Source organism: Polyodon spathula, chromosome 4, assembly GCF_017654505.1.
Source record: "Polyodon spathula isolate WHYD16114869_AA chromosome 4, ASM1765450v1, whole genome shotgun sequence".
Lineage (NCBI taxonomy): Eukaryota > Metazoa > Chordata > Actinopteri > Acipenseriformes > Polyodontidae > Polyodon > Polyodon spathula.
In genome coordinates, this window is record NC_054537.1 from 62012964 (window position 1) to 62025858 (window position 12895).

The 12895-nt window shown below is 36.1% G+C and overlaps 1 protein-coding gene across 4 annotated transcripts in view; it reads right to left on the minus strand.

The window, feature by feature from the left end:
• The window catches only part of LOC121314711 (cAMP-regulated phosphoprotein 21-like), a 69391-nt gene that overhangs the window by 20241 nt on the left and 36255 nt on the right, over positions 1-12895 (minus strand). For 3 of the 4 annotated variants that reach the window (XM_041248273.1, XM_041248272.1, XM_041248275.1), the window contains 8 exons: positions 10186-10223; positions 9439-9492; positions 8050-8273; positions 6858-7076; positions 5282-5457; positions 3396-3500; positions 2454-2705; positions 755-881 (listed from right to left, as the gene is read on the minus strand). In XM_041248273.1, the coding sequence (XP_041104207.1) occupies positions 755-881; positions 2454-2705; positions 3396-3500; positions 5282-5457; positions 6858-7076; positions 8050-8273; positions 9439-9492; positions 10186-10223 (1195 nt within the window). The remainder of the gene's footprint in view (positions 1-754; positions 882-2453; positions 2706-3395; positions 3501-5281; positions 5458-6857; positions 7077-8049; positions 8274-9438; positions 9493-10185; positions 10224-12895) is intronic. The other variant, XM_041248274.1, reaches the window with a different exon arrangement.

The window sequence follows — 12895 nt, forward strand, 5'->3', positions numbered from 1 at the left end:
TTGCCACATTCAAACACTCAAATCCTTACTAGGATTCAATAAACAAAGCCTAGCAGCACCAACACATGAAAAATTGGTTAACCCTTTGATTAATGGAAATTACCACAAACAGCAATTACTGACACAGTGCAAAGCAAACTAATAAAAATACAAACTTACAATACTCAAAAGCATGTTTTTTTTGTTTTTTTTATCAACAACAACCATTAAGAACATAAACCAATTTAAAAGGAAACATGTTTACGACAAATACCATTTCATGCTGCTGTTGAGCTTCTTTGATCCTCCTGAAGAGCAGAAAACAGCAGGGAAAGAGACCGGTTCACTGTGAGACCTGCTAATCTATCTCTTACAGTGCAACGGCCCCCTTTCATGCCGCTAAAGCCAGCGACTGGAATAGGAGAGCTCTGTACGCACACTATACTGTACCAAACCATCATACATTACATTCACATGTTGGTACAATTAATTACTGGACTGCAGTTTGGCACCGCTAGTAAAGCTGGATTCTGACACTGCAATTAGACACTGGCATTTACTTTATCTTCTGTAAACTGTCAGGTATTCATTTTAGCCAGCTCACACCTTACGTGTTATATTTTAAAAATAATACACATTTCAAACAATGTGAAAGTGTTACTGTACATAAAAAATAAATACAAATAAGCATATTCTATGATTTATTAACCCTGCTTTTGCTCCATTTGTTAAAAAAAGGGGGTTTGGGTGCAATTGTAAGGAAAATTAGCCATACCTGTTTGTTGAGAAGCCTGTGGTATTTGCTGATTTCTCTGTGCATTGTACTGAACAGGGGCGACAGGTCTGTACTGCTGACTTGCTGAGGTAGGGTACTGACCAGATGAATAGTAATACACTGGCATCTGTGGATGGTAAAATGGGATTGCAAGTGTAACTTGTGTTTCACATTAATTTAAATGCAGAACGGAACCACACAGGCCGACAATGGAGAACAATTAAGAATTTACAGGCAAGCAAGTAGCTGCCACTGCTGTGAAAAACCATTGTCTTTGCCACTATATAAAAACGCCTCCAAATTTCTTTTTGCACATCGTTACCAAAATCCATCAACAAAACCATACTGCACAAGCAGTAGTCATTAATATAATAATCTGAAGTACATTTTTACAACTGGGACATGAGGGTGCTTTTCAGTTGTTTTAAATTGCATCTAGTTCAATTATAAAAAAAATGCTGTGGAGCAATTATAACAGCTGCCTCCATTTTATGCAAGACACCTCGAAAATGAACCCTTTTAATGGTTTGTGGCAGATTCCAAAGCACCATTAGTGCAATCTATCAGAAATACATTAAGAAAATAAAACTGGTACAACTATAATAGACTTTCCTTCCACACCATAGTTCTGCAGCAAATAGTGATACATTTAAACTCATTTAAAAAAGCTTTTGAGCAGCACTGCATATTGTTTCAAATACAGAATAAACTTTTATAATTGGCTGTTACCGGCAAATAAAAAATACCTTATTTTTGTTGTGAAAGCAAAGATAACGAAAAGTAATGTCCAAATGAGCTGTGCTTCCTATATGGTGACAGCAAACACATTAAATATTCTGCTTATACGCCCCCCTGAGACTAGAAAGGGAGTTAGTGAGGAACTGGAAGACGCAGACTGTGTTCAGGAAGACAATGAATCACTGATCCACCATGTCCTACATGTTCAAGTCAATTAAACATGATTAATAGTTACCTGTGCAGAGACTACAGTGACTTTACTTCGATGCCCCGGAGAGCTTGGATGATTAGCAACTCATGTAAAGCAAAGCATAAACAAAACCAAAAAATGATGCAGCCACGCAATGATAACAAAATAATTATAATAACATTAAAATAAAAATGCCGTAGGGGAATTCTGTGATGCCCTCATTTAAAGGCAGATACCAAAAACATGCAAGCCCCACCTACCGTATTCATAAAGGACTTTAGGTTTATTACACTCTGAAAATCACTTGTTTTGTATTTGTGTGTGTAATATGTATCTATCTATGTATCTATCTATTGATATATTTTTGTTTAAAAGAGCCAATTTCTCAGCATTCCTGATGCAATCTTAATATAAATCTATCTATCGACTGAGTGATAGACAGACAGAAATATATATAGGCAAAGGGAATCCCAGTCAGTGCAATTTACATTAAGATGCCTCTTTTAAACAATGTTACTGCTGTAGTCCTATATTTACCTAGTTTTTTTTTTTTTTTTTCGGGTTCATTCACACTTATGTAATGTTACCTTTTCTGCTATTTCAGTTCTATTTTGGATTAAAGTTTTTCATTTAAATGAAAATCAATAAAAAGAAAAAAGAAATAACAACAACATATCATCTATTTACCTGTGCTACAGAACAATATACAATAACTTTAGCTCTTGGTTTTCATGTTTTGTGAAATGAGATTCATGAGCCTCCTGTCCGTACCTGGGCTGGTGTCTGCTGTACATATCCCTGTGGTGGCTGCAGCACTTGCTGAGACATAAGGGGACCGGAGCCAGTGAAGCCCCCAGGCGGGATCTGCTGATTGGGGGAGGCCATGACGTAGCCTGGCTGCTGAGGGGCCTGGGGCAGGAGGGGAGGGGGGTAGACAGAACCAGACGGAGGAGGCTCAGGAGCTTCTCCGGATGACTGCCGGCTCAGACTCATCTGGCCAAACTGAGAGGCCATGTCATCTCGCTGCAAAATAAACAGAGACAATTAGTATTGGAGGAGAAAGCTGGAGAGGTAGATAGACTGAGAAACAAAATCAACAACACACTAAAATACACTACAGTAATTCAGCATCTTCCACAATCACCCGCTGTTTTTTTTTTTTTTTTTTTTTTTTTTTTAGTACATCCAGCATAATCAAATAACGCAAACACAGCAAAGAGATCATTTAATCATTATGGTTTTTATGTTACACCTCTGAATAACATGAATACAGAAAAACTTTTTTCAACATATTTTATGTATATATCCTTCAATGTTTCACCATTTGATAATTCAGTAATCTGGTTAATTTACTGTTAGATCAAATTGGCAGTAAATTGTCCTATTTTCCTGTATAATAAGAGCCCTTCACTAATTCACTTTTTTCAATATTTCCCTTTTTTATGTGTGAGTCAGACAGCAAAATAAAACACGAGTACTGCATATACATATACATATAGTATACATGCAGAGCAGAGGTTGAAAATATACACTGTGCAACTGAAAACTACAATGAAGTAAACATAACTGTCTTTGGACTTCTGCTGTATGTACTACTTTATACCACATTTTAAACAGTGGTCAAAGAATACTGTTACATGTATACATGTAAATCACTCAGGCAAGCAGTGCTGGGACAAAGGCTGAAGTTTAAAAGAATTAAAACAGATGTACCACAGGGAACTGCTGTGTTGGTGAGACTGGCAAGAGGTGCTGAGGTGGGTAAGAGACGGGTGGATACTGGACAGACTGAGAAGAAGGCTGCACTGCCTGCACAGACTGAGAAGAGAAGTCATTTGGAATGGTCAGTCACAGGAAGAAAAAGACATGCATGCCCATGTTAGTAAATGTGGGTGTTGTTTATACAAGGAAAAGACCTGGAAAATAACAGTAATTTAAATTAGTTCTGATTGACTGGAGTTATTTTGTTAGCTAATGCATATGTTATTTAATGTGCACATAGCTGAATATCACCTAATTGTTTGGGTGGGTGTATTTAAGACATGTTTGTGTGGGTACCTAGCAAGTTGCAAGAGGCAAAGCTTGGAGTTATTATTTGTATCTGCAGTTTTGAAAGAACAAAATTCTATTTTAACCTGAGGCTTGTCTAGTCTCTTTCTTTGTGTTATGTGCGCATGACCGTACTGATCAGGGCTCCGATCATCTGTTCGTTTGGAACACAAAGTTGATACATTCAAGCAATTCAGATATTCTTCACAGCGTAGCATTTATAATTCATAACACTCTCTTCTGCATAACAATGGGTCTAGACAAGAGCAGGCTTCAACAGGTCAGTGGACACAGAATAGCGTGCTGTTTCTAATGAGGCTCTATACACACTGCTAACACACCAGTTCTGATTTCAAGGATGGATGGTGGAGTCGCTTTGCAAATTAAGCGTATAAAACAGGCCCACCATTATCCACTTCACTGTCCAGATATTGTGACCAGGAATTTTTAACATACAACTGTAGCTACAGTGGCTTAAGCAAAGGTTAAATCAGTTTTGTTTTGTTTGTTTGCTTGTAGAGGGTGTACATAAGAATACACGAAACAAACAACAGACTAAAGCAAATAAGAAAGTCTATTTTAATGTGCTAAAGAACGGCCTCTTCTCGTTCACAATATTTCCTTCTGTTGTAATGAAAGATATATGTGAGTTATACATTTTCAGTTGCTTGGTTTCTACTCAAATATTTAACATCACCAGTACATAAACTGACCTAGATTATTAAGGGTTTAAGGTGGGGATGTTCATGCATGTCATTTAACAAAAATATACTTTAATAATGCACCAGCCCTAAAGTAAACTTTGAAAAGAAAATTACTGACAAAATTCACATGCACAAGTTTGAATAAAGACACCAACTAGTGAATATTTAAAGCCTTGTGCTTAATCAAGATCTATTGCATTTGGTTTTAATATATAAACCGTGAAATTACAAATATAAACATTAGTTTGTTATCAGAATACAAAACCTAAAAGATGTATTACATGTCATTGGCAAGAATCATACTAATTTAGGACAATATGGAACATAAGAATTATCGAGCTTTTTCAACCAAATATCTGACTACTCTAGACAGCACCTCCAACTAGGCATTTATGAACGTCCCATATCAGAAAAAACATCATAGTTCTACCGAAAACCCTGCATCATCCTTAGTTAAATACACATGGTGCACTGGGGGCTTGTTTTGGCATACTTTATAGTGTACTATAGTATTCTTTCTTCTGGGATACTTTGATATATTCCGATATAATGAGGATGACTCCAGGAACAGACAAGAACGGCCATGTGAGGGCTATAAAACAGATCTAAGTGGTGTCAGATCTAAACACAGCCACCATTTAAATATTAAATTGAGAGAACCAAACTTGGCATTTTACTTACTTTTAAATACAAGAATCACTCACACACAATATTGTTGCTTTTTCTTAAAGCCCTTCTTTTAATGACTTACATAACTGTATTTCGATCTGTCTCTGATTGTATCAATATATATCGCAGGTGTTTTCTGTCCATCCCCTTGAACATCAGATAAATGTGCGTGCTTACTTGTGGTACCATGTGACTTCCAATTTGCTGCTGTGGTTGCTGTGGTTGCTGCTGTTGCTGCGTTGCAGGTGCATTTTGCTGTTGAGACTGCCCTACAATCTGGCTTCTCATTGGCTGATGGCCACTGGGAGGGTTGTAGATAGCAGGTGTCCCATCAGGGTTAACAAATGGTTGACCTGAAAAAATCCACACATTCCTATCTTATTAAAACAAAATAAAATAAAAAAATCTTCTTGTGCAGAGCTTGAAACACACACTAGCCCTACACCCAGTCCTGGGTTTCAGAACTACCTTCAGTCAAGTATATTATTTAAACGATCAGGTGCCAGAAGTCTGATGGTTAAATAAACTGTTCCTCCCTTGTAGCTGCAAAAGTAACTCTTATTAGTTATCTTACTCAAGTGTAACTTTTATTTAACAGTATACCTAAACAAGGGAAGATGTGAAGCTCAGGACTAGGTGTAGGGCTAATGAGATCAATTGTTTACTATTTTATTTAATATACCTACAGTATCACCTGAAGCCAATGTAAAACTGGATGTTCTCACTGCTCAAATATTATTAGGTGCATCACTGCAGCAATGCTATCTAAGAGAAAGTTGGACCCAGTAGCTGTAATTGAAAATACTTTAAGGCGATCAACTGAATAAAAATACTATAAGCATGTTGTAAATAGTATATGCTAGGGTGAGTGGAATAAATGACTGATGTAATTTTGGTTTAATGTTTAAGGCCAGAGTGCAGTGAAATTAATAAATGTTGCCCGTTCTTTTTTTCATTTATAAATTAATTATTCATTACGACATGAAGCTTTGATTGAAAAAAATTAATGTGAATGGAAATGCACACTTGAAATAGTGGTTTGTTATAGCACGTTATGATAATGTTATAATATATATATATATATATATATATATATATAATATATATATATATATATATATGATTACACCATACCTATACATATAACCAATTATAAAATATCTTTTAGCTAACGTGTTACCTAGAAACATGTTGCATATTGCCAGGATCCACCGAGTCCCAAAACTCTATCTTATTATAAAGTGATAGAGGTAAAATGACAAACCCGTCCAAACATTTAGTGTTGCATACCATGGAAAAAGCATAACAAAATGTAAAAGCCTGAGAACGTTTAAGCAAGTTTGGTAGAGAACCTAGAAAAATGGTAAAGCACTAAACATAGATAGAAACTGTACGGTAAACAATGGTAAATGCATGGCATAAACATGGGGAAAACATGGTAAATTACTGAGAAATTAACAAGGGCTCCTTGGGTACCACAAGACCTTTGATTTACTCAAGACCGTCTAAGCCCCTATACTCGCAATTGTCAAAACAACCTGAACATAGTTATGTTTTCACCCATAGATGGATCAGCAGGACTAAATGGGCATTGGGCCACACACACACGTCTCTAAAATCCCTTCTACTTACGCACCTACACCTTTACAAGTAGACTTAGCTCCTGTATGTGGAAAGATTTTTAATCCCACACAGTAACTAATACATACAGTCGATTTGACCACAGTCAGTGGAGATCAATCCAGATACTTACCTGTGTGAGGATTGAGGAGGATGCTGCCTGGTGGGATGCCTGTAGCCTCCAAGGGGACCAGTATGTAGCTGGGGCTGTTGGGAGGTGCCTGCCCACTGAGCCCAGACCCGTCAGGGTAGGACACACTGCCCGTGGAACTGACCGGAGCTGACATGAGGAGTGACTGGTGAACTCTGGACAGTGAGCCTGAGGATCCACCACTGCTGGAAGACTCTGAGCCTGGGGAACAAGAGGGTTTCAATGAAAACTGTTCCGTCTATAAAGGTTCAAACAGAGAACAAAGCATATCCGTATCACATCACTCAAGTTATTCTCACCAGCTCACTCAGCACAGTATGAGCATCGTAAAAAAACGTTCACCCAAATAGGGGCGTGTAAATAGTTTATACCTTAAATGATTAAAGGCAAAATGTCAGAAATACACATATGAAATACAGATTTTAACCTTAGTGTTTATACAGTAGTAACTGTATAGTGATAATTAATAATCAGTATTAATTCATAGTCTATTCCATTCATATTGGTATTGCAATGATTTATTTTAAGCTCTTAGTTATTGTTATGCACTATATAAGTAGTTACCAACATGCCAACTTTGTTTAAATTTAAATGTTAGAACAGAATCTAACATCCCTAATCTTAAGAGTAATTGGCAGAAGCCATTTTACAGATTCCCACTAGTGACTGTTAAAACAGGAAGATATAAGAGTTGACCACATGGGTTTCATTTATTTGTGTCCTTTTTTCAGAAATGCATACTACTCAACAGGGCAAGACCCTGCAAAGCAGTACCAATAAGGCACATAATTAATAAAATAGCTTTTTAATTAATTAATTTTTCCAACACACACTACATTAAAAGCTATATGAAGAAATCAGCGAGCAGCAAGATATCCTGTATTAGACCAACAGATGAGGTGCAATACAATTTATCAAGTTGGTCTAACAGTGGTATATTACTAAATCAACAATATCTGTTGCCAAAGGTTTTGAAATATAAGTGTATTGAAATATATTACTTCCAGCCTAAGTTGAGATCATCTCCAAATTACCATGGATGAAGGAGCATTTTCATGACCACTCCCTACGTTTTAGGCCTTTGACATACATTATTTTGGTGGGATTTAAGTTTCAACAATCTCATTATCAAAAGAACCCAGATGAGCTTGAGAAGTAATGCCTTACTAGCTACCTGTTTTCGAGAGTTTGCCAGTACTCCGGCTACTGGCCGAACTGTCCCCTCTCGTTAGGACTGTTATCCCCCCTATGCTGGCGGTCTTCGTCACGGCGGGCTTCAAGTTCCGGTTGGAGCTGTCCGAGTCTGTACTGCTCCAGGGGCGCTGGCCATTCCACTTGACGTCTGTGTCTGTGCTGCTGTGACGACTGCCAGACTTTCCTGTGCCATCCCAATTGCCCCTGAAGCATTAAGACACAATTCCCACGTTAGCCGTTAGTTATTTCTGTACACGTAACTTTCAAAAACACCCCACATCATGAAAGGGGGCATCAACAACAAAAAAAAGAACAAGATATGTTGGCTATTAGAACAAATAAATCTGCCACTATCTTGCTTTATCCTCATAACCGCTATTCTGTATCTCTCTTTTAAATCTTTATATACTCATTGTTTTAATGGAAATGTATACCATTTTATTACACTCTTTGTAGTTCTCTCTAAATTTCGTTTTATGTGTTCATCTGCTTTTGAACTCCTTGCTGTGTGAATCTACTAATGTTACCCATATTTCCACTTGGTGTCTTTGAAGTCTGCTCTTTTCCAGTAGAAAACGGGATATTTTATTTCCTCATAATATAGCTCCTTGAGCCAAATGCAACTTGGTTTTCCTACTCAGCAGCTTCTCAAAATCTTCTTACGTAATGAAGACTATCACTGGACACAATGCACTAGTTGAAGTCTAACCAGTGTTTTATAAGTATTTCTACAATCACTAAAACATCTGACCTTCATCAGGTTCTCTGGGTATTTTCTATTAAAGTACCTGTATTTAATTAAAAAATTTAACTTGGTGGCCCATTCATTCTAGACAGCCTAAATATTTAAAAAATCTATACAAATATAATTTAGATAATTTATTTAACATCATATAAAAAAAAAAAAAAAAGATAAAAAAAAAATACACAATTATATTCTAAAAGTCTACCGGAAGCCATAATAACTATTTCATGACAGATTTGAAAATGTCACATTTTTCAATTTGACAGTTTTTCGTTAAGTACCAGTACGTGGAAAACTACAAAGCGGTATGTAATTCAATATGTTAACGTAACATTAGACAGCAGGTTTCACTCAACTTTATGAAGTCAAATGAGTAAATTCTATAGGGTGATGCAAAACCTTTGGCCATAGCTGCACATCGTATTTTACAGTTATCATGCTAACCTTTTTTTATCTGATAAAACATTTACGCTGCAGAATTCTGAATGTAAAAATGATTATGAACAACCAGTTAGGGTTTTCAAGGCCTAGAAGGCAGCTTCCAAAATCTGTGTTGTGGTTTATACTATCTATATGCTGATCTATGGAGTTTCAAATACAACCTACCAGAAAGGAAATACCTACTTGAATAGCTGCCTTTTCTTCTGAGTATCATTAAATATACAGTCTTCCAAGATCCTGTGAAAACACGAACATTATAAGGCAACAGTTAACACAGTATAAACCTTTGTGTTTACATTTATAGTTAACATAAAACTGTAAGTCCCGTACAAAACTGTTTTCTCTCATGCCTTCTTCACTTTTATACATCAGTAAGAACGCAAAAGGTTTTAGCATATTTGTACCCTCATAGGTAGACAGAAATCTCCAACCCACCTATTATACTTACCATGTGACTGTGTCAGCTGCTTTTAACCTGTCTTGATGTATTTACCAGTAATAGCCCAAATAGAATTAGCTGGCACTATACAAAAAGAGGAATATCTATGTCATGCCCTTTTTTTTTATTAAAATAAAAGACCATAAAAAAAGACAAGTCTAAAGTATTTGTTGTATAATAGCAATGACTAGAAGATGCATCTTGTGTACTTGGAGACAACCACCCTCCACACTATCTCAGGCTTTACCCGCTGGCCACACTGTGTGATTCACTGCTATAACAGGTTCTTTTGTTCAGCGTTTAAGATGCTCACTTGCAGAGTGCATGTACAGACGGTCCTGTACTACAAGACAAGACAAATCTGTTTGCGTCTAGCTGACTCAGAAGTCGTAAGTGGGCGCCACTAAATATGAATGAAGAGCAATCCACAAACACCACACAAAACAAAGTTTTGGGGACGGAATGGTTTATATGTAAAATGTCAACTTTACCTGGTTTCCACATAAAGGTTTTCCTGGGAACAAACTGACTGAAAAATAAAATAAAACATTTTAACAAAGCGTTGCGTTACCTGAGAGCAAGACTCAGTATGAAGCTCCATCAGAACAAGTTTGTGGAAATGGAACATCACTTTATTGTTTAAATTTAATTTGTAGTACTTAAAACAAAAAAAAAAAAAAAAAAAAAAAAAAAAAAACTACTGAGACAGATTTTAAAGCTAAACATTAAAATGTTTTTATTCATTTCAGTAAAAAAAGTGGGGGCAAACTTTAAACTCCTTTTAAAATGAGGCCCAATATGTTTGTAAATTTATTTTTTATTATTTTTGCTTCAGTTTATTTTTTTATTACAATAAGGTCACAGAGCAATGAGCATGAAAATGACAAAGCGAACATACAATTACTGGTAATTTAATGTATTGTAAGGTACTGTAATATGATTTTAATATTGAATTGCTCTATTGGAACCATAAGAACATGCTGTGGGCGACACCCTGGGTTAAGCGTAGGAAATCATGTGGCAGGGTTTCAATCTGGGGAAGAACAAGAATATCTGTAAAGGAATGCAAGTTTAAAAATACAGGGAAAAACAAAACATAAAACAAACTTGTAATTGTAAACATGATGAAAAGCCAGTAAAAATGGTAGAAGCAATGCAACATTCATGCTCCTTGCTCTTGAATGCATTTTTGTTTTCCTTACTGCTCATGATTCCAATGTGGGACGCATGGGTTCTTTCCTTAAAATTACTTTTAATAAATGCAGAGCTCGGTTTCTCAAACCAGGTCAGTGCTTCATTAATGTTTAATCAGTGTTAAATGCCCTGAGGTGCACGAAAATATATTCAGCGTGTGCCATTCAGTATAGTGTAGTGCAATGTAAAAGCATAATCATTGTATGTTATGTTTAACTATGAATAAAATCATTAAGGAAACCAATAAAAAAAAAAAAAAAAAAAAAAAAAACATAATAATAAATGTCCCTGTATTTGCTGAATTTATTCATATGTGTATATTACATTACATGAGATGTAATAAGATTAAAATGAATAAAAAAACATAATTTGTGTGAAATGAAAGCTGAATTTCTCACACGAAATCAACAGCTGTAAATAAAACCTAAAATCAGCATCAACAAGAAATAAAATACTGCTACACTTTCTCACTGGGTTAAAAAATACATGCATAATACAACAAACACCCACGACTCTCACAAAGCCCCCACGCTAACCCTAGCCCTGCCCCCCTCCCATCCTCTATCCTATAAATGCATACAATGACAGTTGCAACCACGGATTGTAATTGATTTTTTAAATGTCCCTCTGACACAATCTTTTCAATTATTTTGTGATGCCTGAAGCTGATTCCCACAGTGGAATTGATGAAAAAATCTGCAATTAAGTGGTACTGCTGTATGCACGCATTCACCACAACTCAGAGGTATAATATAAAGTGCTCCTCTTCACTTCCCTGGTAATGAATTAGTTTCACAATGTCAGGTGCTTAAAACATACTCATTTCATTGCTGATTTAGGTTGTCTTTATTCTTCAAAACTGCGCTAAAATATGTATTACGTAGCCTGACTGCGGATTCACAGTGCAATGCTGTCTCACGTGCTCCTGTATTCCACGCTACTCCATTTGAAACATCAGGTTTCTTTCTCATCATGGTATGTCACACTTTGTGCCTTGGGTATAAATACTTTTAATACAAAATCTAAAACTAGAAGTTATTAAGTAGTTATTTCTAGCATTAAGCAACATTAGAGAAACACATCTAAAGTACTTAACAGTTACAGGCTGCAGAAGGCCATTGTGTATCTTTTTACTGTTTAAATCAACTTGTATTTGTTGCTTTTGATGCCTGCAAAGCTGCCCCATAACAGCATCAGGTACTTTTAATAACAGCCGCACCTCTGGGGTGATGTGAAATATGCTATGGCTTTGGATCTTCTTCCTAGTCACCCTGGTCAAAACAATGAATTCCTTGGAGTTTCGTATTGCTTTTGTAAACCTACATTATAAAAATAGAGGGCGTTGTTTCGAAGCAAGTGCAAAAGTACATTTTCTGAGAGGAATGAATCGAGGGTAATGGTTTAAAACTGTCAAGAAATTATTGTGATTACTGATATTTCTTGCTAATTTGATACCATTTTATTTCTGAACATTTGCCTCAGCCCTTGCTTCAAAATAGTGCCCAGAATGCCTTTTTTAAGCCTGTGAAAACAGTATTGGTTTGGGAGCAGTGTATTTTAGTTGGAACTTGTCAGTTTGAGGTAATTTTGCTACCTGCCGCTGGTACCATTTGCTTATTATACGCTGAACTGGGAATAGCAATTCGCTGTCTTGTGTCCAACAGGAGGAGCATCTCCTGTACTAATTAGTCACTAGATGGTGGTATGAAGGTGGTGGTTATATTCAGAACTAACTATAAGTATATTAAAGCTGCAACGAAAGGTACATTTTGACCTTTAATGGTTCAAACCTTCAATGGTGCTAATTCGCATAATTTACTGGTGACTTAACCATAGCTACTTGTTTCTTTTTTTATTGAAAATCCTATTTTACTGGTAATCCATATAAATGGACTAAAACATTCACATGTAGTTTATCAATACATTATATAGAACAGTGATCACGTTTTTATAATTAATAAAAATACACTTTGTTTATTTACACGTAATTGATGCAGCTTGCAATAT